At 45.5% G+C, this 26,768-nt stretch overlaps 1 protein-coding gene across 1 annotated transcript in view; it reads left to right on the forward strand.

The window, feature by feature from the left end:
- LOC127186725 (E3 ubiquitin-protein ligase pellino homolog 2) overlaps positions 1–26,306 on the forward strand; it is a 136,048-nt gene extending 109,742 nt beyond the window's left edge. The window contains exons 3-6 of the mRNA XM_051142964.1: positions 9,999–10,100; positions 20,357–20,551; positions 22,257–22,445; positions 25,658–26,306. Of these exons, the coding sequence (XP_050998921.1) occupies positions 9,999–10,100; positions 20,357–20,551; positions 22,257–22,445; positions 25,658–26,224 (1,053 nt within the window). The 3' untranslated portion in view covers positions 26,225–26,306. The remainder of the gene's footprint in view (positions 1–9,998; positions 10,101–20,356; positions 20,552–22,256; positions 22,446–25,657) is intronic.
- The last annotated feature ends 462 nt before the right edge of the window (positions 26,307–26,768 follow it).

Below are 26,768 nucleotides of genomic sequence, written 5' to 3' on the forward strand. Positions count from 1 at the left end.
TGTTAGAGGCAACAGTTCTAATATCTCACTTGCTAAGAGAGACTAGTCCATGCTCCCACCTGAAGAATGGAAAGGCCACGCAATGCGAGAGGAACGGGATGGCCATCAGCCAATGAGAGGGACAGGATGAAGTGCAGAGGAGTGCCACTAGCCAATGAGAGGGACAGGATGGAGTGCAGAGGGGTGCCGCCAGCCAATGAGAGGGACAGGATGGAGTGCAAGGGGTGCCACCAGCGCCAATGAGAGGAACGGGATGGAGTGCAGAGGGGTGCCGCCAGCCAATGAGAGAAACAGGATGGAGTGCAGAGGGGTGCCACCAGCCAATGAGAGAAACGGGATGGAGTGCAGAGGGGTGCCACCAGCCAATGAGAGAAACGGGATGGAGTGCAGAGGGGTGCCACCAGCCAATGAGAGGTACGGGATGGAGTACAGAGGGGTGCCACCAGCCAGTGAGAGAAACGGGATGGAGTGCAGAGGGGTGCCACCAGCCAATGAGAGGAACGGGATGGAGTGCAGAGGGGTGCCACCAGCCAATGAGAGGAACGGGATGGAGTGCAGAGGGGTGCCACCAGCCAATGAGAGGAACGAGATGGAGTGCAGAGGGGTGCCACCAGCCAATGAGGGGAACGAGATGGAGTGCAGAGGGGTGCCACCAGCCAATGAGATTAAATTGCTGTAGATCAGAGTCTGCCTCAGACTTGCCCAAGCAGGCCTGAAAGCAAACCTTGGGAGATAAAGCAGATCTGAGGAGACTTAACTGCCTGCCAGAACAAGCCCATCACCTTTAACAAAACCTAGCAGCCATAAACAGGAAACAGCAGTGTCCTGCATTCAACCACAAGAAGTGAACAAAAGCGATAAACTATGACCTAGGAACAAAAGCAGAAATTACACTAAGAATGTCAGAGTCCTTTAAAGCCTCAAAGCTCACCTCCGGTGACATGCCTCCTCCAACAGGCCACACCTCCAATCCTTGCCAAACGGCTCTACCAAGTATCTAAATTTATGAAGCATATGGAAACCGTTTTCATTCACACCATGCTCACAAAGAGAGGTGCGCTGGATGGTTCAGACTCTATCTGTATATCCAGAAGAATGAGACTGCACTACACTCCCATGTGGCAGTCATTCTGTAAGCTGCTGTGTTAAGTGAAAGAAGCAGGATTGGAACACGGCTCGGCCAGCTTTACGTCCTGTACAAACACCCTGCTAGTGTGGGCGGTTGTCTTGGAAGAACATAGTAGGGGCTGGTGAGGGTTCTCGACTCCCTGTGATAGGCTGGAGTTGGAAGGTGCTTTGTTCTTGTGCACATTTCACCTAATTAAAATATCCTTTGCCACATAACGGTGCTCAGTGGTTATGAGCACATGCTGCTTCTGTGAAGGACCAGGGTTTAGTTCCCAGAACCCACATGTGGCTCACAACCATATACAGAACTCCGGTTCCAGGGGATCCGATCGGCTTCGATCGGCTTCACTGGCCTCTAGGCACCAAGCGCAGACATGGGACACATACATACATGCAAGCAACATACTCATACACCTTAGAAAACAAAAACAAATAAGTCTTTAAAATATTCTTTCCATATAAATGGATCAAGAGCCTGGAAAACTCCATTAAGTATTGAGTTATCTGATAGAGATTTTGAGTGTTTACCATGGTAATTTGCTACAGTCATAGTTGTAATTATGTACCGACACTGTACTCTAGTACATTTAGATGTCAATTGATAGGTTCACACAGCCCTTCAATGAAGTATTTCACAGGGTAGAAACTGGATCTAAAATACGGCTGAGGATAAAATGTAGCACTCAGCTAAGGCAGAGGTTTTTAAGAGATTCAGTGTAGCGAGGTAGTACATGTCCTTCGTTCCTGTACTCAGAGACAGGGACAGAGACAAGCAGATCTCTGTTATTTGAAGGCCAGCCAGGACTACGTGAAAGACTATCTAAAAAAGAAGTTTAGTTTTTTTCTTTCCTATTGCTGTGATAAAATGCCAGTAATGGCAGCATTTATGGGGCGGAGGCCAGAGGATCAGTTAGATTAAAGCCCATCTGAGAGGTGTAGTTCATGCAACATAAGACCATGTCTCAAGCAAATATAAAAGGTGTTGATATTAATGAGCCTTGAGGAGTAACATGTAACATACTCAGTCTTCCAGCAAAACCATTTGGGAAAGGCTCACCTGGCCATGGTGCTCACAAAATCAGCCAGCCATTGTCTTACCTAGAAAAGTTCACAGGTTCACATGTTGAGGGTGTTCACAGAGTCAGCCAGCCATTGTCTTACTCCAGAATTTTTTTTAGATTAAGATTGTAATTTCCTTGAATTTAACGTTTTGAAAGTTGTCAGCTGCTAAGATACGTGTTTTCTTTTGAAAACAAATATGTTCATGATTCTGTAAAAGTAGAATTCTAGATTTCACCAATTGTATAAAGAAAAAGATTCCTTAGCAGATGGACAAATTTTAACAGTATCTGAGTTGTAAAAACAAAAGTTAGGTCGGAGACATTGGCCTTACTGTATCTTTCTTACACCTTTGAGTGAGGCCTTTTGCTCCTATTGAGAGTAGCAATCAGTGAGTTTTATATGTTGTTTTATTTGGAGCAAAAGTAAATTTCAGTCTTTCTTAGTACTCAGGGAATTGTTTAGATAGCTAGTAAGCTGGCTTACATATTAAATATGTATGTATGTATGTATGTATGTATGTATGTATGTATGTATAGCAGGTCTTTGGATGTCTTCGTATAAAATCAATTTAAGTCGGGGCCAAGTTATAGTGTCTGGAAATTCACCTAATGAGGCCAACAAAGTGAGCAGTCCCTAAGTGGAATTATTGGACAATGAAGTTCACATTTTGAGTAAAGTCATTTGCAAAACACTTTATTCTACTTATGATTCATATTTACTAGGGTTCACTCTTTAAATAAACTTTGCTTCCTGGCATGTGAGTCCCTCATATATTTATCAATGAACTATTAAGAGAAGTTATCTGTTAAAAGATCATAGAAGACAGAGTCACATACGCCCTTTAAAGCACTTTCTATTGCCTGATTACGTAGCTTTCTCTTACAGAGGCCACTCTCTGCCCCAAGTCTGCTTCCTCATTTAACATATGCAGCCACGAATTTTGCTGAAACATTTGGTATCTCAAGAAACACTCCTGAAATTTTCCATTTTTTTTTCATGTTCTTCACTCATGTCTAGAACCATAAAGTGTTCAAAAGCAAACACACTGCCATCTTTATAAAGGGGTCTGCTGAGGTGCTTCTCCACTTCTTACCAAATTAGAGTGGCCCCCTCACCTTTCTGCAGGTGGCGGGCACATGCTGAAGCCTAGGTGTCAGTGGTTTTCTGTACCCCGAATGTGGCGCTCTCGGAGCCAATCCTTCCTCACTCTCTTGTCCTCTGTCGAGAGCTGCCACACAGAGTCAGTGTGGGCATATGTCTCTAAAAGGAGGTAGATCTCTGCACGCTGCAGGGTTAAAGTAGGCTTCAGCTATGGCAACTGCTGCGCAAAGGGAACATGTTTACACATACAGACCATGTGTTCAGATCTCAGCTTTCCTGTGTGGGAAACCATACTTCATCCCAGTTTGCCCAGAGGTACGACAGAGCAAGAGGCCATGCATTAGATTAGCTATGCATGTGGTAGAGTGAAATAAAGTCTCCTCCAGACTTGGTGTGAGTGTGGTGGTTGACATTGGCCGGGATGCAGTGGACGGGATATGGAATTGTGTGGGAGGCAAATCTCTGGGCATGTCACTATTTTTCACCGTAGACCTTCACAGGAGTAGTGAGCAGCAGCCGACCCACAGACTGAATCCTATCCTGCCATGAACTTTCTGCCGTCTGTTACTTTAGTCTGTTACTTTGAAATCCAGCCTTCCTCAGGTTCTCAGGACACAGACAGGATGCAGCCAGACTCGTCAGGTCATACCTGCAGTGGCCCCTATTCCAGAGCAGGGAGAGCCCTGTTCCCCTCTGAAACCCCGTGAGCTGGGCCTCTGCTGTGTCCACATTTCTCTCAGGCTTCTCGTCTTCCAAACTGCTGTCAGAATAGCCCATTAAGCTGTGCTTGCAGCACCGGAGGGCTTTTCGTAGCTCACAGTTCCAAACTCAGCATGCCTCCTGGAGACCACGTGGTCATGTGTTTTCAGGACAGTAGTGCCACTTCTCAGTGCCAGCTCTTCTGTATCAGTTACCGTCCTGTCACTGTGACAGTTACGGTGGGTCTTACTACCTCAGCAGAGCTAACCTGGACAGTCCTTCCCAGGTGCACCCAGAGGCAGGTCACCAAGGTGAGTCTAGATCCTCCCAAGCCGGCAGTGTTGGCCATCACAGTGAGGCATCAGCGTCCTCTGGACTCTGTGCTTAGCGACATGGATACAGAGAAGTTGGAAATGGTAGACTTCGCGGGGACAGATTCTTGGCCAGCACGGGAAGTAGTGTTTCTTCTGTAGCCTTTGCTGTACCTGTCTTCTCACCTGTCATAATACAGTCGTCTCTTGTGACTGGTACCACGAGCCAAATCCAGCTTCCTTGTAGGTAAGAGTGACCCCAGATTAGAAGCAGGTGCTACTTAGGGGTCCTTAGCCTCTGGCCTCTGTGCTTGTAGCTGATGTCTGTGTCTGCCCCAGGCACCGTCCAGCACTGCGCATGCAGTAGATTTTCTGTCAAGGCTTATAAAACAGCTCGCTAAGCTGATATAAATGGAAACAAGAACAGCCAAGCGCCAAGTTCAAAACCTTAGCCGCCATCAAATAGGCTTATCATTTTGACTTGCTAGGAAATAATACTTCTTTTGATTAAACACACTCTGCGACTTTCTTACCATAGCCCAGGCTTAGGCAGTTGTCTGAAATATACAGTTCCTTGGAAAATGGAATATCTTAAACTGTGCGCACATGCACCGTGAATTGAGAATTCCTTTAGAAATAGTACTCATACATATTTTATACATAAATTGACAAGGATGGCAGAAACCTCATCTTCCCTGTAGCAATTTGAACCAGACTGATTGAGGATGTACTGCCTAATTATACTTGTCATCCTGACATAAAAGTCATTAGTCCTAGAAAAACGTGTTTGTCATACCAGGATTATCTCCAATTAATACAGTCAATATCGAACATATGTTTAAAGCCAGAGAGAACAGTCCTCTCCAGTATGCGGTGGACTCCAAGGAGCTGATGGCAAGCCTGTTGGTTCTGATACTGTGCTGTAAGCACAGCTTGACACACGGGGAAGGAAAGGCACCAGGCTGCACAGCGTTCCTTGTGCTTCCGAGCTGCTGGCTTTGCCTCCCTAGGTGGGTGAATTAAGGTCACTGAGGAATCAGAAAGGGATGCCATTTAAACTGACTGGGCTGGGATTCAAGCCGGATCCAGTGTGGCGTTTCCTCGGCGTTAAGTTCCACTAACCTACAAGTTGACCCTAATAGTGCCCACATGTGGCCAAGTCCTCTTAAAGGGCATGTGTAGTCAGAGCCCTGAAGAATGAACCAAGAAAGAGCTCTCTTAGTGTGATTGAGCTCCGGGAACGTGCTGGCTTTTCAGCAGGCACTGCAGTGAGGTGGTGCTGTTTTACATGGGTGGGGTGTGACTGGTGATAGAGCTGCTGTTCTTCATTGCTGTGCACTTAAAACTCTGTGGGACCCGTGCTGCTCTGCTGAGCATCACAAAGCACACGGTGCTCAGGACAGTTTGTCTTCCAGCTGTCTCACAGTCAAGCAATCTGTCTCTCTGTATCTCTCTGTCTCTCTGTCTGTCTGTCTGTCTCTCTCTCTCTCTCTCTCTCTCTCTCTCTCTTTCTCGCATGTGCGTGCACACACACGTGCACGTCAAAGGTTGATTTAGACCAAAAGTGGTGTGATTCTTATGCCTCATGAAGACTTAGCTGCCGCTGTTTCACTATTGTTTTCTGTGACACTCATTAAGGTATTTCTGCAGATGTACACTTTGTCATGGGATACTTACATTTCATAGTGGGCCTACTGGGAGAAGCCACTGCAGTCTATTTCTAACTTTTATCGGGTCCTTTTCTGCAACAATCACCTTATATAGTTATTTCTTAAATCATATCATGGACTGAAATACTAAATTACTAATTAATATTTAGAGAGTGACTTATACTGCCTGAAACATAGAGGTTGCCTTGGTGGGGGCACCTGTAGTTGGCTCCTCAGGTCTTAATAAAGACTGCAGTGGTAGCCACTGTTCAGAAGGCCTTTGAGAGCAAAAGTATAGGTTGCACTTCTTGTTAAGGACCAAAGACAAGGGAGTCATGGCTCCTAGAGTAGAGTGTGAGGCTGTACCTCAAAATGACCCATGAGATGGCTTTGGGGCAGGTGCTGGCCTCACCCCACGGAACAACATGAAAGACTTGAGCTTCACCCTTGGCTTGAGCTTCTCCCTTGGCTTGAGCTTCTCCAGCCCCCAACCCCCCTTCCCAGGTCCCATTGGGGTCTGCAGGTTGATGCAGGAGAGCAGCACACTTGGATACCTGAGTGCTCTCCAGGCTGAGCTGAGAATGCTTGGGTCAGGTGAGAGGGTCCTTCAGCATGTCACCACAGCCAAGTGTCTTGGTCTCCCTTCCAAGAGGCAGAGACAGCCTCAATTACATTTACCCAGAGAAGAGACTGTGCAGACTGAGCTATTCTGAGTTAGTCACACTGCCAGGCACCGCACAGTTCTGTAATAATTGGCCTCAAGGCATCTAGAAAAAGACATCACTAAAGTTTTGAGTCATTTGGTTCCAAGAGATGTGTAGTAATAGGCAAATTTGGTTTTGTTTTGAAGAAAATGAATTCCACTCCCTTGCATTTGAAAATCAAATACTCTGCCGACACATACACAGCAATGCTGTGCTCCCTTGACTGTCGTTAGTGTGGCATGTGCATACTTAGATTTGGGGCGGGGGGAGGAGCTCGAACTATGTTGGGTTTTGAGTCTAGAGGCCTGAAGAGCTCCCGCACATCAGGTACTAGTTGAAAGTTGAACCAGCATGTCCCCTGACTGTTCTTACCCTTAATGGCGAAGGCTGGGCGAGCTGAGCCTGTCACAGAGCCACACAGGGAAAGCAGATCAGCTAAAGAAAGCAGTGCCTGGCTCAGAAACAGGCCCACGTGGGCCTCTGGGTCTGGAAAGTCAGGCCTCACTTCAGTTGGATGGACTAGAAGCTCTTATTTGACGTGGACACAGTTGCCTGGTTGCATTTTGTAAGCCAACTACTCACAGCAACTTAGCTCCTGTGGACTGAAGACAGTGGAGTTGAGAGTAACACGATGGGTCACCGTCAGGACTTTCATCAATGAAGAGCAGGACAGGGAGGGGAAGTCCCAAGGACGTCTGTGGCAGCCTCTTTCATTCACTCATCTCTTCAAAATTGAATACCTGTGGTGCCCTTGGAGCTGGATACGAGAATAAATGAGACCAGTCCTGCTTTGAGGCGCTGGCACTGTCCTGAGAGCCAACTCGGCACTCGCCGTCTTTTTGGAACTTAGGCAGAATCTCTTTCCCCATTTTCCCATCTCCCCCAAATCCAGAACTTCCAATCATAGGCCTTAGTTCTGACTTTCTTAATCATAAAGATGCAGAAAACTCGTTTCCTTAAAGTAGTTCCGTTTACCTTTCCTAAGCCTATCCATTACTGCTTGGCAACATAAAGAACCCACGGCGGTCTCAAATGGTATGATTTTCTTAAATGGACAGTATTCACAACCACAAAGTTCCAGCCGGCCTCGTGTGCTATAGGACATGGGCATGGTCCCTCTGCCATGACAGTTTCCGTGTAAGGTTGTCCACCCCTGTTATTGTCACTTTTATGGAAACTAAACTCACCCCGGAAGAGGGACCTTTAAATGAAGAGTTACCTCTATCAAATTGGCTCTTGATTGAGTCTGAGAGATTTTGATTGATGATTGGTACGGGAAGCTACCCCTACTGTGAGTGGCATCACCTGTGTGCACATGAGCCTGGGCTGTGTGAAGAGGCCAGCTAAGCATAGGCCAGACCTTGAACCTGCCTGACCTCCCTCAAAGATGAACGATGACCTGGAAGTATATGCTGAAATAAACCATTTTCTCCCACATGGCTTTTGTTCATGGTGTTTACAAAAGAAAGACAAGCGAGGGCAATAAAAACTGATGCTAATGGTTTGCGTTTCTTACATAGGCTTATAGTTTGGACACAAGAGTGTTTTATAAATTAAACTTATGAGAACAATTGGACTTAGCTTGGCACCTGCATAGTGAGTGGCTGCTTCTGGCACTTCCGCAAGTTGTTTGGAGGTGTCTCCAGAGCTCCTGTGCAGGACTGAGCTAGGCCCTAGCATCAGCATCAGCAGTTGCCCAGAACAATGGGAGAATGTTAAAACTCGCAAGCACAAGTGACATTTAGAGTAATTTTAAGGCGCAGTGCTTTGAGAGTGAGGAACTTGCTTCACAGGGTCCTATCACAGACGTGTACAGATGGAGTTGAGACAGGAAGACACATGAGAAACTGACCTCTCACCTCCTAGTACAAGTGCACTGACAGACCTGCATGTTGCGGGGGCAGGGAGGGAGGTGGTATTTCTCTAGCAAGATGGTTAAATTAAGTCTTCCAGACTAGTAAAGCAACTTTGATTTAACTTAAATAGAATATTGTTCACATTAAGATAGAATTTATCTGACCAATGAGGAGCAGGAAGGCTGCACTTGGTGGCATTAAGTGAGTAGTGGTTTTGAGATTTCTGGCCATAGTGAAGAGCTCTGTTGCCTTTAAGAATTGCATTGTCTTATAGTATTCTAAATAAAAGATCAATCATGGAGTTCCTCACTAGATCCTGTCAGCTATCTGAGAGGGTCACCAGGGTCCCTGTGACTTGGATTCTCTGCTGCCGATTGCCCTGGGTAGTTACTAGTCAAACAAAGATCCTCCACTCTGAGTTTTTTGTGTTAACATGCTGTGTGTGTTCAGCTACTTCAGGTTTTTGTGCTATTCAGACAGTGCCTTCCTTCAATAAATGTTTAATAGGGAAGCTTATTAAAGTTTTATTTATATACTTAATAAAAAACGTAGAAATGAAGATAAATTAATGTACTAGAGAAAATGTAATTGAAATACTTTGGAATATCATTTAAATCAATATCCTTATTAATTTAGAAACATTTTTAAAAAGCATTTGACTACAACTTAAGATGTGTTCAAATATCATTATGGGAAAAATATGAGCAATATCTTATCTTACTATTTCTAGATTATTTGAAAAAAAGCATTGGCTTATTCCTTTAAAAAATGAAAACGGGGGAAACTACAAGGAGTTGTCCTTATTTTAGAGATAGGCTCTCACTCTGGCTTTGTTGCCCAGACTGACCTCAAAAGTCAAAACCTCCTGCCTCCACCTTTCAAGCACTGGAATTTCAGTAATATACCACCAGGCCCTGTCTTATTTTTTAAGATATAAAATGTATGAGCACGGCAGTTGCTTAAACCAGATGTAGCTGAGATGCAGAACCCAGTGGAGATGTGACTGGGTGGTTGGAGCATCATGTTGTCACATAGACATGCTTGCAGGGTATTAATAGTGTTTTCAGTGACCTTTAACTGTGCTTACAATCTCCGTAACACAGCTGAAACAATGTGACAAATTTTTATTAATATACCTCTTGTGTGAAGGAAACTTTAAAAATTTAAAGAAATCACTATAGTTAGTCTAAAAGTTCTGTCACTTAAGTTTGGCAGCCAGAAGAATGTATATATTTTTCTGACAATGAAATCAAGTGTTGCAAATAAAATAACTGATTTTTTACACTTGCATAGAGTATGTGATAAAGCTTCCCAAAGTTAACCCTTTTAGCTCCTCTGGGTGTTACGGCAGAGATGGAGACAGGATATGACCGCTGAGAAGATGCTGGGTTTTCCTGGCAGAGAGGTGACTCGGAACTGGAGCAGACGTGTGGCCAGTTGCTGTGATGAGAGTTAAATGTGTTTTCCTTTTCTTCTTCTCGTGATTAGGCAATCAGCTGCAAAGGGCAGCACAGCGTATCCTACACATTGTCGAGGAACCAGACGGTGGTGGTGGAGTACACGCATGACACAGACACGGACATGTTTCAGGTAACGCTTCTTTTTTAATGGGAACTGTTCCATTTTCCTTTCCTTGTGTGCTTTGACGTTCAGCCAGAACAGCTGCCACAGGGCCCCTCTGTCATGTCCAGGGGGAAAGAGGTGAAGATTATAAAAATTACTCCTATTCTAAAAGGGTAAAAGGAAATTGCACAGCCATATCCTCAGATATTTTTGATTGCTTGCTTGTTTTTGAGGTTGTGTTCTAATGACGGCGTTTCTCTCTTCCCTTTTCTACCTCCAAACTCTCTCACTTACCCATCCCTGCTCTCTTTCAAGTTCATGGCCTCTTTATTTCATCATTCTTGATACAATAAAAATAGGTATTAACAGTTGACACACAAAAGATGTAAAGGCAACCACTCATAAAACAAACATAATAGAAACATTTTTAAAATAATGCCAACGAAGACATAAAAATATTGAGGCTTTCAGAGATACTTGGAGTATAGAAATGCTCATGTGATACGGTCAGTGTCTTACCATATTCTAGAAAACGCAAAGTGTGAGTGCTTTCATAATTGAATTTTAAGAAGACAAAGGTTGATAGCTTACTGACTGCCTGTCTCAAAAAACTTCTGTGACCTTAAGTAAGTATAGGAAGCGTTAATGGCATATTACAGAGCCTAGACGTAAACTAGGCAAAAACAGAAGGAAAGAAGGCAAAAAAAATCAATGAAGCTGAAAAAAAAAAAAAAAAAAAGAATTAAAAAATGCACCCGAGATTCAGTACTTAAGAAACAGCAGAAAGTTTTTAACGTGGCCTCGTAAAGATAAAAGGCAGAGGCAAGGCCTGCATTTGTATGGGAGGGAAGTGTGGACAGAGCGAGCAGTGATTTCATGTGTTAGAGTGGGGAGGTTGGTTAGCAAGTGAAGCAGCAGGCTTTTATTTTCACTGTGTAGCTTCTTTCTGTCTGCTAGAAATGTGAAAGGTAAAGTGGGGGCTTGAGACAGCAAACCCATCCCGCACAGACCGTTTCCCCAGACTTTACAACAACCAAGATCAAACTAGGGACAGCTGTCAGAAAGAGAGCTGTAACAAGCCAGTAACTGTACCTTAAGATCATTAAATACAGGTGAGCTCATGTCAGAGTACTCCTTACCGTTACTAGTTGGGTTTTGTTTTTTGTTTTGGTTTTTGTTTTTTGAGACAGGTTTTCCCTGTGTAGCCTTGGCTGTCCTAGACTTGCTTTGTAGACCAGGCTGGCCTTGAATTCACAGCAGTCCACCTGCCTCTGCCTCCCGAGTGCTGGGATTAAAGGCATACGCCACCACGCCCAGCTACCGTTACTAATTGGAAGAGCAGCACCAAGCACCTTGTGTGGAAGTGGCCTCTGGACAGCACTGTGAGACAGCAGTGTCTCCACAGCAGTAACAGTGATTTAAACCATCAGATCCACTGGCCAAGCAACTCTGCCACCAGTTTATGCATACATAATTAAGGACTGTGAAACATGACTTAACCACAAAGATCCTCAGTTCAGAGGCATAGGTAGAGTGGGTAGACCAGAAAGCTCTATAGCACACGTGAGCTTCAATACCTCCAGCTAAGAAGAGGCAGCCTACATCAGAGTTACCTTCTTTCTCTAAACTGTCCTCAAAATTTTGGAGAAATGTTTGTCTCTATAGATATCAGATTAAAAATTAAAATCAAAATTGCTGCAAATAGCTGTCTGAGGAAGAAAACTGCCTCTAAATGATTAAATGGTCAATTTTTTAATTAAATAATTATTGTATAAATTGCTCGAGTTAAAACTTCCTAATCCTGAAACATCCCCACAAAACATAAAATAAGTTTTTATGAATATTATGAGTAAGTTTTATATTTTAGATAAATTTCTTTGTAGCAAAAATATAGTAAAGGAAAAGAAAAGGGCTAGTGACGAGTAGGAGAAACACTTAACAGTTCAGGTCACAAACAGTTAAAGTCCCAAAATGTAAGACACTCTTAGAAACAACTGAGAAAAATACATACAGTCAAATTGACATACTACCAAAGAATTTAACAGACAGTCGTTTTAAAAGAGCAATAAATAGCTCTTTAAAATAAGAAAATATGCTGTACTTCAAAGAAAATTGATTTTAATACTAGTTTTCTCTTGCTAAGTTAGAAAAACATCCAAAGACTTTTGTCAAAAATGTGGGAGAGATAGATTAAGTCTCCTGCACATTATAAATTGATGCAACCTCCCAGCGTAGAGATTTGGAAACGGCTATGAGAAATCAGAGATGCTCACACGCTTTGACTGAGCTCTGATCTTTCTAAGAGAAAGTTTTTCTCCTCCCACAGATTTATCCCAGGGATTCCTTACACATGTGCAACATGACATTGTACAAAGTTTTTGCTCAAAGCATCGTTTAAGAAGTAGGGGCCTGTGGCAGTGCAGTAGTGCGGCAGTGCACAGTGCAGTAGTGCAGCAGTGAGCAGTGCACCAGTGCGACAGAGCACAGTGCAGCAGTATACAGTGCGACAGTGCACTGGAGTCCTGCAAGGCAATAGAGCCGAACAAGAAAAATCTTGGAAATCAGACTCACAAGGAGCTCATCAAAACAGAGAGATGGAGCAAATAGCAGCGGCACTGTATATAGTGAGTCCTGCTGTTAGTATTGGGGTCAGTTAAGGTTACTTACTAGGAAGCGTCAAATAATTAAATCACGGTATTAAATACAGGCAATAATGCTAAGTGGTGTGTTAACATTAAATGTTGTATTGTTAAATTGGTATTGTTGAGTGACTTAAACAATTCTTAGGTGCACTGAAAGTCTCTAAGAGGGTAAATAAAACATTGACTAGGCAGCTAGCTTTGGGAAGGAAGGAGTAGACAGGGGTGTGCAGATTTGGGGACCGTGTGAAGCTAAACAGTTCTAGACAGCTGGGCACTGTAGGTGAATAACAGACATAACCATAAATACAAGCTTAGTTATTCAAATACCGTCTCAAACTCAGAAGCAAGGTTTCTGCTATTTGCACACAGTATTAACAGCAGTGCCACTCTCCATACACCACATAAGAGCTCTCTTCTTTGTTGTGCCAAGGATGGGCACGCACTTCCTGTAAATATTGTTACGGGACTTTATAATGATGCTTAAAAAGTGTACACTTCTAGTCGCAAAGCCTTCTTACCACAAGTGGGCTGGAAGCATCCTCAATAGCAAAGAGGGCCGTGACTGTTTGATGGTTGTCACTGATACTGTCCCACCCTTAAGTCCACAGCTTGCTCTCCCACATGAAGTGGATGGGCTGTGCTGAGTGTGAGACAGTGTGCTCTTAAGGAGAATCCTGAGTAACTCCCTATAGCCGTGCAACATCCTTTGATGATGAATGTGGTCTTTTTTTGTGTGCCCTTCCCTTCTCAGAATGAATTACAGATGTAGTTGGATTTTTCCCAGCTGACTTCTGAGTGCTTCATTTTGTCACAGTGGTAAATCACAAGATTTAATAAAATTGATAAATACACAGCAATGCCGAGTGGACTCACCTTGAAGCACCACAGCGCTTGGCACTTGTACTTGACCCCCATCTCCACCAAGGTCATCACAGTGGGATAGAAGTGCCACCGTGACATCTTTGTTTTACTATGGAAGACATCTGGGCTTATGGATTGAGACCCCTTGACAGGGCAGAGCCTCCCGTGGACTATGCCTGGTGCTAATTTGTGGGCAAAGGAGATGGCTCAGTTGGTAAAGTGCCTACTGCCTGCTCAGTTGAGTTGGTAAAGTGCCTACTGCCCGAACATGCGGACCTGAGTTTGATCACCAGCGCTGGCATAAAGGCCAAGTGTGGTGGAGAGCTATAACCCTGTCTTTGAGGGCCAGAGATGGGCAGATCCAAGAGCTCTCTGGCTAACCAGTCTTGCCAGGTTGATGGGGCCAGAATCAGCAAGAGATCCCCAAATTATGTGAAGAGAATCAGCAAAGAGGCCCAGTTGGTGAAGGCATTTGTCATCCAGCCTAATGACCCAAGTCTGATTCCCAGGACCTACAAGGTTGGGGAGTACCAACTCAGGAAAGTTACCCTCTGACCTCTGCATGATGCCTCACATGCAAGCCCCTCAATCACCACACCACTGCCCTGCATATACATGCCCACATAAAAATAAAGTAAGTATATAAAAGGGAAAATCTAAAGATAAATAGTGCTGAGTGTGGCTGGAAAAGACACCAACATTGACTTCCTCAGTGTGCACACACACACACAAACAGGCACTCATACATACCTTTTGTGTACATACAGAAAAAGGAAAAATACTGATTTTTGATATCCTCTAGATTGTGAATCTGAAAACTGCAGGGTTTTGACGGGAAAAGCAACTGAAACCCAGGTCAGAGATGACAGCGACAGAACTAAGACTCATGTCTTTGTTTTCAACAGAGCACTGATACAAGCAGCCTCCTTACATAAAAAAGCAAGATGGCCAACACTATAAACTCCTAGAGAAAACAGGACACTGGTGGGTTTTCCTGAAGTAATTTAATTTTTTTTAATGTGCCTCTGTGTGAGAATCTAGGTGGCCGCAGAGGCCAGGAGAGGAGTTAGATCTGGGCCTGGAGTTACACAAGGTTGTGAGCTGCCTTGTGTGGGTGCTGGCAGCCAAATGTAAGTCCTCTGGGAGAACAGCCAGTGCTCTCAGCTGCTGAGCCATTTCTCCAGCACTGTGGTATATCTGACACTTTCTGTCCATTGTAGTAAGGAAAGCTTCATGTTAGGTAGGGATTCTCTCCTGTTTTGTTTGAACAGGGTCTCACTGTGTAGACCAGGCAGGACATAAACTCACAGAGGTCCACCTGCATCTGCCTTCTGGGTGCTGGGATTAAAGGCATCAGCCTCCATGCGCAGCTTTTTTTTCCTTTTACCAAGCTCGTATGTTCAAAGTCTACGACTAGCAAGCCATGCGGCAGCACTCACTGTCCTGAGGATGGCCTCGACATAGAAGGCTTCATTCTCCAGCCATCCCCTTTGGCTTGATGTCAATACCTTGACGTCAGGGTTGCATGTGCGGTGGTATCAGAGCGAGCGGTCAGGGCTAGGTCTGGGTTAAGGAAGGTATTTAAGGATGGTGGAGTCTGAACTAATATATGCTAGAAAGATTTTAGAAATTGCTTCCTAGGGTTGGAATAAATGAGGAAAGGAAATAAAGCATAAAATCTGAAGGAGTCAGAAGAGACAGATGCCTCACAGTCTCACTCAGATGAGACAGAGGACCAAGTGCGCTCTGACGATGCGGCCAGCAGGCTGCCTTAACAGTCCGGTTAGGATAGTTTTAGATGGTTATGCTCAATTAACATCAATTTACTTAAAGAAAAACATTAGTAATACCTGAATTCAAAACTATTATTTTTGGAAAGCTGGTGTCTGTCTGTCTGTCTGTTTGTCTGTCTGTCTCTGTCTCTCTCTCTCCCTCTCCTTCCCGCCCTCTCTCCCCTCCTTCTGCTTGTCCCCCTCCCTCCCTCTTTCTCTTCCCCCTCTCTCCCCCATCCCTTTCTCTGTGTGTGTGCTCACAGGGTTGGTTCACCATTAGACTCTTTCATCATCTACATCATATATGTGTGTGTATATATGTATGTGTGTGTGTGTGTATACACATGTATATATACAAACACATGGGAGCAGACACTCAGCCAGTTACAGGGGCAAAAAGCTAGGGCTGTGACTGAGCTTTCCTGGCATGCACAGTCCCCTTCTATCCCCAACACTCCATGTACTAATACAAGTCCAAGGAGGCAGATAGACCACCCACCCGTCAGCAGACATTCCAGGTCAAACGGCAAGTTTCTTGAGCTCCAGGACAGGGTCAAAGGTCAGCAGGAAGGAAGTAGGGGCAGATAAACAACAAGAGCGAGATGCTATTACTTGTGAAGAAGGAACTAAATCAGTGGTTCTTCTGGGTCTCAACCTTTGGAAAACACATATTTCCAATGATCTCGGAGCTGAGAGACTGCTCGGTAGAAAAATTAACAGTGACAAAGTAGTAACAAAAACAAATGTGTGGTTGGGGCTTTCTGAGACCATCAGAAGTGTGCATTTTGAGCCAGATGCGCAAACTAGAGTCCCTGTACACAACGAAGATAACACAGGAGTCAAGAGGGAAGAATGGAAGGACTTAACGTGTGCTTTGGAGCTACAGTGGCAAGTCTATACAGCGGTACCCCAGGATGTTTAGATTGAACAAATTGTATGACAGTTGTTGCCATCCAGAGAGGAGCTGGAAGTTTTGTTCAGAGCATGTCATACCAGAGATATTCGCTCTGGCAAAGGGTGGGTGGGATCTGTTAGCTTGTAACTATCAGAAGAGTCAGAGCTGAAGGAGATTGATGAGGTTATCAGAAAAGGGGGCCGGGTGTCTGAAAGTGTTCACCAGATGAATACTGGGGGCAGACGTGTTCAGGCTTGTTAGCGGTGTACTGACCCCCAGAGAGGGGAGGGGCAGGAAGCCAGCTGGCCTGGGCCCAGAAGAGAAGTTGATCAGATGGGTGAGGAAATAGATGTGGTTTTCTAAGGCGTGCTACTGGTGAGTGAGAGCTGGTAGCTGCAGGTAGCAGGAGAGCTTTCCTGAGGTAAGCATCCAGTGCCGACTGCTGGCCTCAGGATGCTTGGTGGCAGTAGAAGGTTCCAAGAGCAGCCCTTGAAACTTGTATATGTTGTAAACATGGCTGACATAATAGGAGCCAAGGGTCATTTTCGAAAATTCACTTTTACTGTATTTTTCAAAGGTTACCAGAGACAGACTTAAATCTTTAACAGAAACCAGAACAAACCTGTGCCTTTAACCACAGTTCAAGGTGCTCCAGAGTGTGTTTGGATGGATACAAGATCCAAAATGAAGGCATGAGTGAATATTCAGGGGAGATGACCAAGAGCAAAGCTGAGCGAGGGCTCCTGGCTAGGAACTTCTGTGTCATAGACATAAAAGAGTCAGAAAATAAATGAGGGAGGGAAGGGAGAAACGAGAGAAGCTTTTGTACCCCTTCAGCTCAGTTTTCTGGGCATCAGCAAGTGTGCTCTCATTATATATAAAATTTCAAGTTTTCACTGTAGCTATTCTCTGAATGCCAGTGTTCTATGAATAGCAGACACATTCAGAAGCATCTTGGCCTGTGTACCACTCAACTGTCAAGTGAAATTTAGAGGCATCTCAGCTTGTCTACATGGCTGCCTGTAAGAGAAAGTGGAACTGATCCAAGAGAAGAAAAGATGGACTGCAGGTTTCCCACACCAACTGGGGTTTCAGTAAGAAAGTGGCTGACGTTTCTTTGCTGGCAAAAGTGGTATGAGGTTTGTGTCTTAAAGGAGAGAATCTTACTAGCACTGGTTAGGTGCGCAGGGAGGTGAGGGGATAAATCATGTATGGCCAGCCGGATAAGCGTGTGGCTTACAGTGATTGATCCTAGCAGGATGTTTCAATTGAAATAAAATTTCAGGTCTTAAAGTCAATTTCAGTTAAATCATGAGACAGGGAGTCAGTGACTTAACGTCACAGTGTGGCAGTCCTAGAGGGAAGTAATGGCTGTGGGAATAAAGGGGTGGGACTGGGAGACCACCTGCCTAGCGTTCTAAGAGCAGTGTGTGACAATTTAGAAGAATGCTCACTTTTAGAAAGTATGTTAAGTCTCACCTCTCTACTCAATACTGATGGGCAAATAGGACCCAGAGTGTGTGAAGTCCCGCCTCTCTATAAGACCTGATGGACATTAGGACCCAGACTTCAGGTTTTGTGATGTGACCAGGAAAGCACAGGGTTTCTCACAATTATTGCACTCCTAAGCGTCTTTTGGGAGGAAAGTTTAGGGTGAGGTATGATGCTGAGTTTGAAGTTTTTATGTTTCTATATTTATTAAATATTTGCAGTATTTGTGACCTTTCTTTTAAAAGATAAAAGCTTTTAAAAAGAAAAGAATGGGATGGAGAGCCTTCACAAGCCCTGCACAGGCTCAGACTGGTCGGTCATCCCTGCGTGGGTGGGAGAGCGGCTGTTGGCAGCTGGTGAGCTGGCGGACCCTGGGGAGGGGAGAGTCAGTTCTCTTTGAGGTTGCTGACCCTGGTAGGTGGAATATGCCCTTTGCCAACGCACATGTGGGGATTGATAGTTAGACTCAGGGTTAAGGAAAAGAAGTCGGGAGGGAGATACAGAGAGGAATCCAGAGGGCCTTGGAATAGGGACGGATGTGATCAAAACACATGGTGTACATGTGTGAAGTCCCAAATAACAAATATAAAATACTATCCCTTTAAAAGGAAAAGAGATGGTGCTTTTATTCTATGCTTTTGTACATTTTTATTTTGAACTGTGCACATATACAACTTACTTTCACATTTATTAATAAGTAATCTCAAGCCTAACAGCAACCACAAAAAAAGACTTCATAATTCTGTCAGTCAGTAGAGCTAAGTTACACATCCTTCTTGAAACGGATCCAGCAGAGGGGAGTCTGCCCAGCTTTAGAAAGATGGCTTATGTGGTATGGCTTTATGGTATCTCTCATTCAGATTTTTATGTTGCATTTTTAAGCAAGTTATATGTTTTCTGAGCCTGAAATGCGAATAGCTCAGCAATACACATCTGCTCGGTTGATGGGTTCCCGTGAGACTGGTAACTTCATTTATCCCAGGCACGTTTCAGTGGAGCAAGGAATTAAGGGCCATTTAAAAAAAAAGAGAGAAGCGATGCCTGTTGGCTTGGTGTGGGTACTCTGTGCATGGGGACAAAGAGGAGAAATTTACAAAGGAAATCAGTGGCCTGCTGGGAAGCGTGCAGAGCTAAGCGATGGGGCATCTCTTCTTTTTACTCTATTCCTAAATCATGTATTTTCCATCGCTTATCTTTTCAGACAGAATTCACCATCAGAATAAAAACACCTTGGGAATTGATTTTCATGGCCTTATGTGCATACATGTCAGGGCCCGTGTGTTCCTCCCACTGGCAGCTCCTGAATCCTCTGTTTTCAGGCGAGGACGTTAGGATGGACATGGTGAGGCATTCTCCACCTTGACGTAACGGTGTCGATGGAGGCCATGTTTGTCGCTGCCTTCGGCAGACAGATAGGGAGCATCAGTACATACGTGTTTAATACCCTGAGGATTTCCCTATGCATAAGCAAACGTGCTTCTAGTTAACAGGGGAAGGCAAGGCCTGTTTCGGTGGAATCTACTGAACAGGAAAAGCTCTGTTAGGACTCTAAGATGTTGTGAAATATGATCTCCTGGCAGCTTTGAAATCTTACCAAGGAAAGGAAGCCACAATAACATTGGTGGCAACTTTAGCCCTCCCCAGAGAGGTTTCATTTTAATCCAGACATGAAGTGCTAAGAGCAGCCTTTTAAATATCCCCTCCAGTTACACTCCGAGCTTTGGGCTGCCTTGGGTAAGCCCCACATCCTGTGTTCCTCTCAGGTTCACCGAGCAATGGCAGCTGGTGTTTTTCCTCAGTCCCCCAGCACTTTGTTTGTTCATGGACTGACCTGACTTAGGGAGTTTAGCAAGCAGAGTCCCTTTGTTTCTTTAAAAGTTTGCTTCCTCTGAAAATAGAAAACAAAGAGGAATTTGCTGTAAAAGTAGTATTTCCAACTCAATCCAAGAGAGAAAATCTAACATCATTCATTCTCCCAGAATAGAAAATTGAGCTTTCTCGCTAACGTTGCATTTAAACAGAATGACTAAGATCTAGGAATCTACTGTACAGCATTATAGCTGTAGTGTTGTGTGTTTGCATGTGCCCATCTCAGGCTGAGAGGAGCTCACAAGCCTGAGGGCCTAAGTTTAAGCCCCAGAACCGAAATGAAGGGTAGTGATGTGTGCTTGAAACCTCAGCACTGGGGAAGTGGAGACGGGGCTCACTGCAGCTGGCTGAACAGCTTGCCGAGCCTAGCTGGTGAACTCTAGGCAAGGAGAGACTTCTCATATAGCAGGTAGATGGCATCTGTGAAGATGGCAGCTAAGATTGTCTTCTGGCCTCTGCATGCATGTAGGTCTGTGCGTGCATACATGCATGCATACATGCACACACGCACACATGTAGTGGGGGGTGGGAGGCATGTCAGTCCCATTATGTCTTGGTCCATTGATAAAATGAAACAGTTTTCAGAAAGGATCTGATGCTTATTCACCGTAACTTCTCTCTTAGATAACAAGGGCATGCAGTCAGTTAAGCAAAGGTAAGGAAGCTGACAGTGTCCCGAGCCCCTGTTCTTATGAGTGCAACACGGAGCCTGATGGTTTTCATGTGAGTCATGAGAGTGTTTGGTTTCTTCAGGTGGGCAGATCAACAGAGAGTCCTATCGACTTCGTGGTCACCGACACCGTTTCTGGCAGTCAGAACGATGATGCCCAGATCACACAGAGCACCATCTCTAGGTTTGCCTGCAGGATCGTGTGTGACAGGACCGAGCCATACACAGCACGCATATTTGCAGCAGGATTCGACTCTTCCAGAAACATATTTCTTGGAGTAAGTTCTAGAATATATTCTGGTTGCAAAACCCTACCTACTGCCGTGATGTAATTGCAGAGAAGGTGCTGAGTGTGAAGGCTGTAGTTAGAGTTTGTTTGTTTGTTTTAGTTTTTAGAACAGCCCAAGACAGTGTTAAAAAACCTGAGGATAATTCAAAGCTTGGCCATGTGTACCCAGGACTCAGGAGAGAGAAACAGGAGGGATATAAGCTCAAGGCCAGCATACTGCAAGGAGACCCTGCCTCAGTAAAAAGAAAACAGTCTGTAGATCACTCAGTTGTTGTTGTATTTGCTGTATTAATTAAGGAGTATATGCTAACATTATATATAATACATTTATGGTGAATTTAAGAGGTTTATTTCAAAGGGAAAAATAAGTCACCAAATTCAGATCTTTACAGCATGAAGAAAATTGTTAGTGAACTGTTCACTGAAGGGTGAGTGTTTGCTGCATCCCCTGCTGTATGTGGTAACAGAAAACAAAGTCCTGCCTTCAAGGGGTACTTGATAAACCAACCCCAAAAGTTTCAGTAACTATCCTATCTTAATACAAATACCTCTTGAAACTGACTATCATTGTGGAGAGGGAACTGTCCATTATTACCTAAAGGATACTGTGACAGAAATACTGAGGAAGATCGATTCAGCTCTGGTGACACAGTGGTCCTGTGACATCTTGGCCCCGGTTCTCTCTGTCTTGCCCACTCCTCCCCTGGTGCAGTGCCCACCTGGGGGTTGGGAGGAGGGGGAGGTCTGCTCCTGAGTCTGCCACCTGCTCCTGTGCTTCCCAGCATGTGCTCCTGTGGGGCAGCTCCCTGAGAAAGAAGCAGCTGTGTACTGGGCAAAGCCACCTCACAGCAGTCACATGGCTTCCAAGCCTGGGGCTGCTCCAGTGGGTTTACAGGAAGCAAGACTCTGATCCTCCAGAGGGACAGAGGGGAAAGGGGAGGTCCTTCAAAGCAGTGCATCCACGAGACTGACAGGATGTCTGTCCTGTCACTGCTGCCATCGCCTCAAGGATAGACACAGCAGTTTGCATGGAAACACACTGGCTCCCACATTGCTAGCTTAATTTTTTTTATTTTGTACCTTTGATAAAAAGTACATTTTAAGACTATTTTTCCTTCTGTATCCAGGTAATCAGTGCAAGCAAAGTGCTTTCAGGTACCTGCGTAAGAGCAGGTGGAAGTGAAGCTTAAGGAAAGAACTGAAGCCTTAGATTCCAGGTGTGACACAGGGGAAGGGGTCTCTGAGTGAGGAGATCAGGCACCAGCCCTAGCTAAGCTCCTGAGGAGAACGTACAGTGGGTGGCCAGAGATGAACCGTTTGGCCTCTGACAGCTCAGCTTCTCTCCTGTTGTCAGAGCAGCGCATTTATCCTCCACTTTCCAGCTTTAAGTGGAAAATGAAATCTCTGCTCTTTCCCACCTTTTCTGTGTATTTCTTTTTCCAAGACAGGGTTTCTCTGTGTAGCCTTGTCTGTCCTTGACTTCCTTTGTACACCGGGCTGGCCTGGAACTCACTGTGTAGATGGGGCTGGCCTCGAACTCAAAGAGATCTGCCTGCCTCTGCCTCCCAAGTGCTGGGATTAAAAGAGTGTGCCACTAGGCGCGGCTGGCTTTCCATGTATTTTAAGGAGACTCAGTTCCTTTTCTCAAATGTCACTTTAGCATGCTTTTTGTGGTCTGTGGTATTGTTTTCCAGGAAAAAGCAGCAAAGTGGAAGAACCCGGATGGGCACATGGACGGGCTCACCACCAACGGTGTCCTGGTGATGCACCCCCAGGGCGGCTTTACAGAGGAGTCGCAGCCTGGCGTCTGGCGAGAGATCTCTGTCTGTGGAGATGTGTACACCTTGCGAGAGACCAGGTCGGCCCAACAGAGGGGAAAACTGGTGAGTGGGCTTCGCTCTGGAAAACAGACCAAAGCACAGACACTTTGTGGTGACTGTCACTCTCCCACTGGTGAAGCTCAGAGCCTTGGTGCGAGGCAGGTGTGCTGTTCTCTGGTCCAGAAGCAATGCTACAGGCTCTGGAGAGTTGGAGGGCATGGCTGCTCTTTCCTCAGAGTGAGCCACGCCTGGAGAACAGTCATTTGTTACATTTATCATTGCAGAATTCATCTTTCCCCATAATGCTTTACTAATCCAGAAAAATCCTGAGCACTGTGAGACAGTGAGTAAAATTAAATTAAACAAAGGTCTGGATTTTCTAAAACTAAGAAATAATCAAGTTGCCATTCCCCCCCTCCCTTAGTTTCATGGTTAGAAATTAATAGCATTCTCAGTACTGTTCACCAGAGACAAAGATAGAATATTTTACTTGAGGCCAATCCTGTGTCAACAGGCTGACATCTCAGAAGTGTCACTGCCAAGCCTTAAAACTGGCACTTCTGTTGTCCTTTTTGGTTGTGAGTGGCAGCCTGAGGTCTGATGACACCGTAGCTGTGGCACAAGACTAAAAGACCTACTCACCTTTCACTCCTCCTTTGTTGCTTAGAAGCTAGGAGGGAGGAAGCTCTGGGTTATAGAAAAGGAGACAGTCCTCGAAGCAGCCATAGAGAAAACACACAGCAGTGAGGGCTCCAATGAAAGTGGCAACCAAATAGATATTTCTGGGATGAAGAAAGGGAGCGGGGCGTGGTGGACAGCTTGCTGTCCTACACCCAAGGCTTGCTTCTAGGGTGTCATTTCCATTAATTCTATTTCACACCTTTCAGGGACAGGCAAGGCCCCTTCACCTTACATTAAAACTGCCTTTTCTTAGAGTCTCTAATGAATACACATGAAAAACATTTTCTGAGATAGGTCAGGAAAACTCTGTTTTATTTGAATACTTTTCAAGAAATTATAAATAGGAAAGGGATTATGAAAGCAACTTCCTAACAAGAATGATTCTGGTGATCCAATACTTTTACATAACAGTGACCCAGATCAACTGATTTACTCGTTGCAGCAGCGCTAGATGAAGACACGTGGGGAAGATACTGCACCAACATTCCATACCATGCGTTTAGCCCCTCCGCTCTGCACCACAGCCCTCTAAAGGAGGCGGCTTCTCCTCACCTTGCTAGGAAGAGAAGTAGCACACAAATGTTAAATGCTGCCCTGAGCTACAGCTGAGATTCCAACTCCAGCCCTAATTTCCACTTGGTGCTTGGTGCTCACCTGACTGGTTTACACCTGAGCGTTCACTGCCAGTGTGATTGGAGGCCGAACACTGTACCCCTAATTAGTAGTAGAAGGTAGAGGCAGGCACATTGTGAGTTCCAGGTCAGACTGAGCTACCAATGATTGGGAAGACAGCTCAGTTATACAGCTGTTAACCTAGCCTGAGCAAAGCCCTGCACTCAACCCTCTGCAGAAAATAATAATGATGATGATGATGATAAAAGCATACCATGAGGCCATGGCAAGACTGTTCAGCAAGCATGTCACCCGGTGGGTTGCTTATCCTCTCATTATTGAGATATAGTTTAGGCAACAGTATGTGCCACAGACTTTTGCCTGGCTTGCTAAAAAGAAACAGTTCCAAAAATGGCTGGTGGTGGTGGTGCATCTATGCCTGCACACAGGTAGACATGGAGACAACAGGATAACCACAAGATAGGCCTTGCCCACTAGGCTAAGGCTGCGCGCCATGATTCCTAGGGGCCCTCCTGTCTCCATGGTGACTAGTGCACAGCACCACACCTGGCTTTCTCATGTGGCTTCTCATGAGCTCAGGCTCTCCTGCTTGCAATACAAGCACTTTAGCAACTGACCTGTCTCCCCAGCCCAGACAGACAAATCTGGAAGCTAAGACCTATCAGTAACATGACTTAGATCTATGGCTAATTAGGGACATCTTCCTCAAATCAAGGTCTCAGGACTATTGGGCTTAATACTTTGTTGCCACAGATGCTCTTTGCTCTGTGTGGTGTACCCTGTTCCCCTCCAGTCCATCTGCTGTACTGCTAGGCGGGAGCTGAGGAAAGGCACATTGACTCTCTTTCGGCACCCAGACCTCTCTACCCACCCGTCCAGCCTGGGCCTGGGGCCTGGTGCTGTGTTGTCACCCAGAGTTCCCCAGCCTGTTCAGTTCCCAAGGCCCCCTGAGTTCTTTGTCCACTCCGTGCTTAGGGTAATCACCCCTCTCTGGTGTGCTGGTCTTACCACCCTCCTCCTGGCTCCTGACATCATTTCCAAATCTCCATTCAGGAAAAATCCTTGCAGAACCTATCCTGACCTGTCCTCATCAGAGTAGCAGCACCAAATGATGTTTACTGCATGCCAGACCTCGCTTCCAAGAATTCCGCTTGCTGTAATCCGTTTAACCCTCGGGGCTGCCTTCTACATTCTAAAGAAAGGGAGAGTATGGTGGTATGCTCCAATAACCACCCCAAGGTCACACAGCTATAAAGGACAGAGCCAGGTCCACAACAGGCCAAAAGCCCCAGAGTGTAGTGTCAGCCATTGTGTGCCATGACCTCCCCTGGCTCCAGGCACGCCGGCCTCCCACTGCTGCAGAGCATGTTTCTGTCTCGTTAGCCTTGCTCCCTTCAGGGTTTAGTATGCATCTGGCATGAGTAGTAGTGGGCTTTGTCCTGCTGACCGTGCTGACCCCTGCTGCTTGTCAGCTGCTAGTCGCCTGTACAGGCACAGGGTGCATAGCACAGACAGATGTCCTCTGAAAACAAAAGGCTTTCCATGAAGACCTTAGGAAACATGGGTGAAAGACAGATCAGGGTGTGTGTGGCTAAGGGTCACCTGCAGGGTTGGGCGCGCTGCTCGAGGGGTGTGGGTCTTCACAGGCAGCACAGCGCTCATCCTGTATAAGGTCCATGGGTGTATTATCCACATAAAAAGTTAAAGATAAAAATGTAATGTTTGTGGGACTCTTAAAGTAACTGCTGCATTAATCGAACCTAAAAGGCTCTGAGTGTTTCACCCTGAACATTTGTGTCCTGAGGCTGGAGAGAGCGATTCCCATGTCCTTTTTAGTTGCATACGTTACCTCTTTGTGTCTTCTTTTTTTCTCCTTAAAGAGGAAAGGGTGTTGGGGTACCTTTGCCCCCAGAGTTTGCAGGATTTTGCTTCTAAAGGTGTATCTGTTGAACCTGTTGTAGGTGGAAACTGAGACCAATGTCCTACAGGACGGCTCCCTCATCGACCTGTGTGGGGCCACTCTTCTCTGGAGAACCGCAGACGGCCTTTTCCACACTCCGACTCAGAAGCACATTGAAGCCCTCCGGCAGGAAATCAATGCAGCCCGACCCCAGTGTCCCGTGGGCCTCAACACCCTGGCCTTCCCCAGCATCAACCGGAAGGAGGTGGTGGAGGAGAAGCAGCCCTGGGCATACCTGAGCTGCGGCCATGTGCATGGCTACCATAACTGGGGCCATCGGAATGACACAGAGGCCAACGAGAGGGAGTGTCCCATGTGCAGGACTGTGGGACCCTATGTCCCTCTCTGGCTGGGCTGTGAGGCAGGATTTTATGTTGACGCGGGACCCCCAACTCACGCTTTCACCCCCTGTGGACACGTGTGTTCAGAGAAGTCTGCAAAGTACTGGTCTCAGATTCCACTGCCCCATGGAACCCATGCATTTCACGCCGCCTGTCCGTTCTGTGCCACGCAGCTGGTTGGCGAACAGAACTGCATCAAATTGATTTTCCAAGGTCCAGTGGACTGACACTCTGGACAGCCATCTACACGTTATTAACACATTACTGTGAAGATTTTGCCACTAACTGTAGATTCTACCTTTTGTAACGGAGTGGGCTAGGGAAAAGGGGGGCTGGTGATAAAATGAGGCAGGAGCCAACAGATACCACTGTGTTTTGCATGCTCAGAACAGCAGCAGCAGCATTGAGGTCTGCCTGATTAAACTTTAATACCTGTGTAATAATTGGATTTCAACTGCCATGCTTTTATTTTAACTTTAAGTTTTTAAACCAGATTTATTTTTCCTTTGTAAGCTTGGACAAGATTTACATCCTTTTTACACATGTAGAAGAAATGTATTCAACAGATGTCTCTTACTTCACAGCCTGCAGAGCTGTGTTGCACCGGTGTCACACGCCTTGTGCTGTGCAGTGGCTGGGAATACCTGACAGTAGCCAGAATCTAACCCAACACCAAATGGCCAGCAGCTCTGTTGGCCCTGCCATGAACACCCACGGACAGGGGATAGACCAGCCACTTGCCTTGAAATCTGTAGCTTTTTTTCTCATTTA

Source organism: Acomys russatus, chromosome 3 (genome assembly GCF_903995435.1).
Source record: "Acomys russatus chromosome 3, mAcoRus1.1, whole genome shotgun sequence".
Classification (NCBI taxonomy): Eukaryota; Metazoa; Chordata; class Mammalia; order Rodentia; family Muridae; genus Acomys; species Acomys russatus.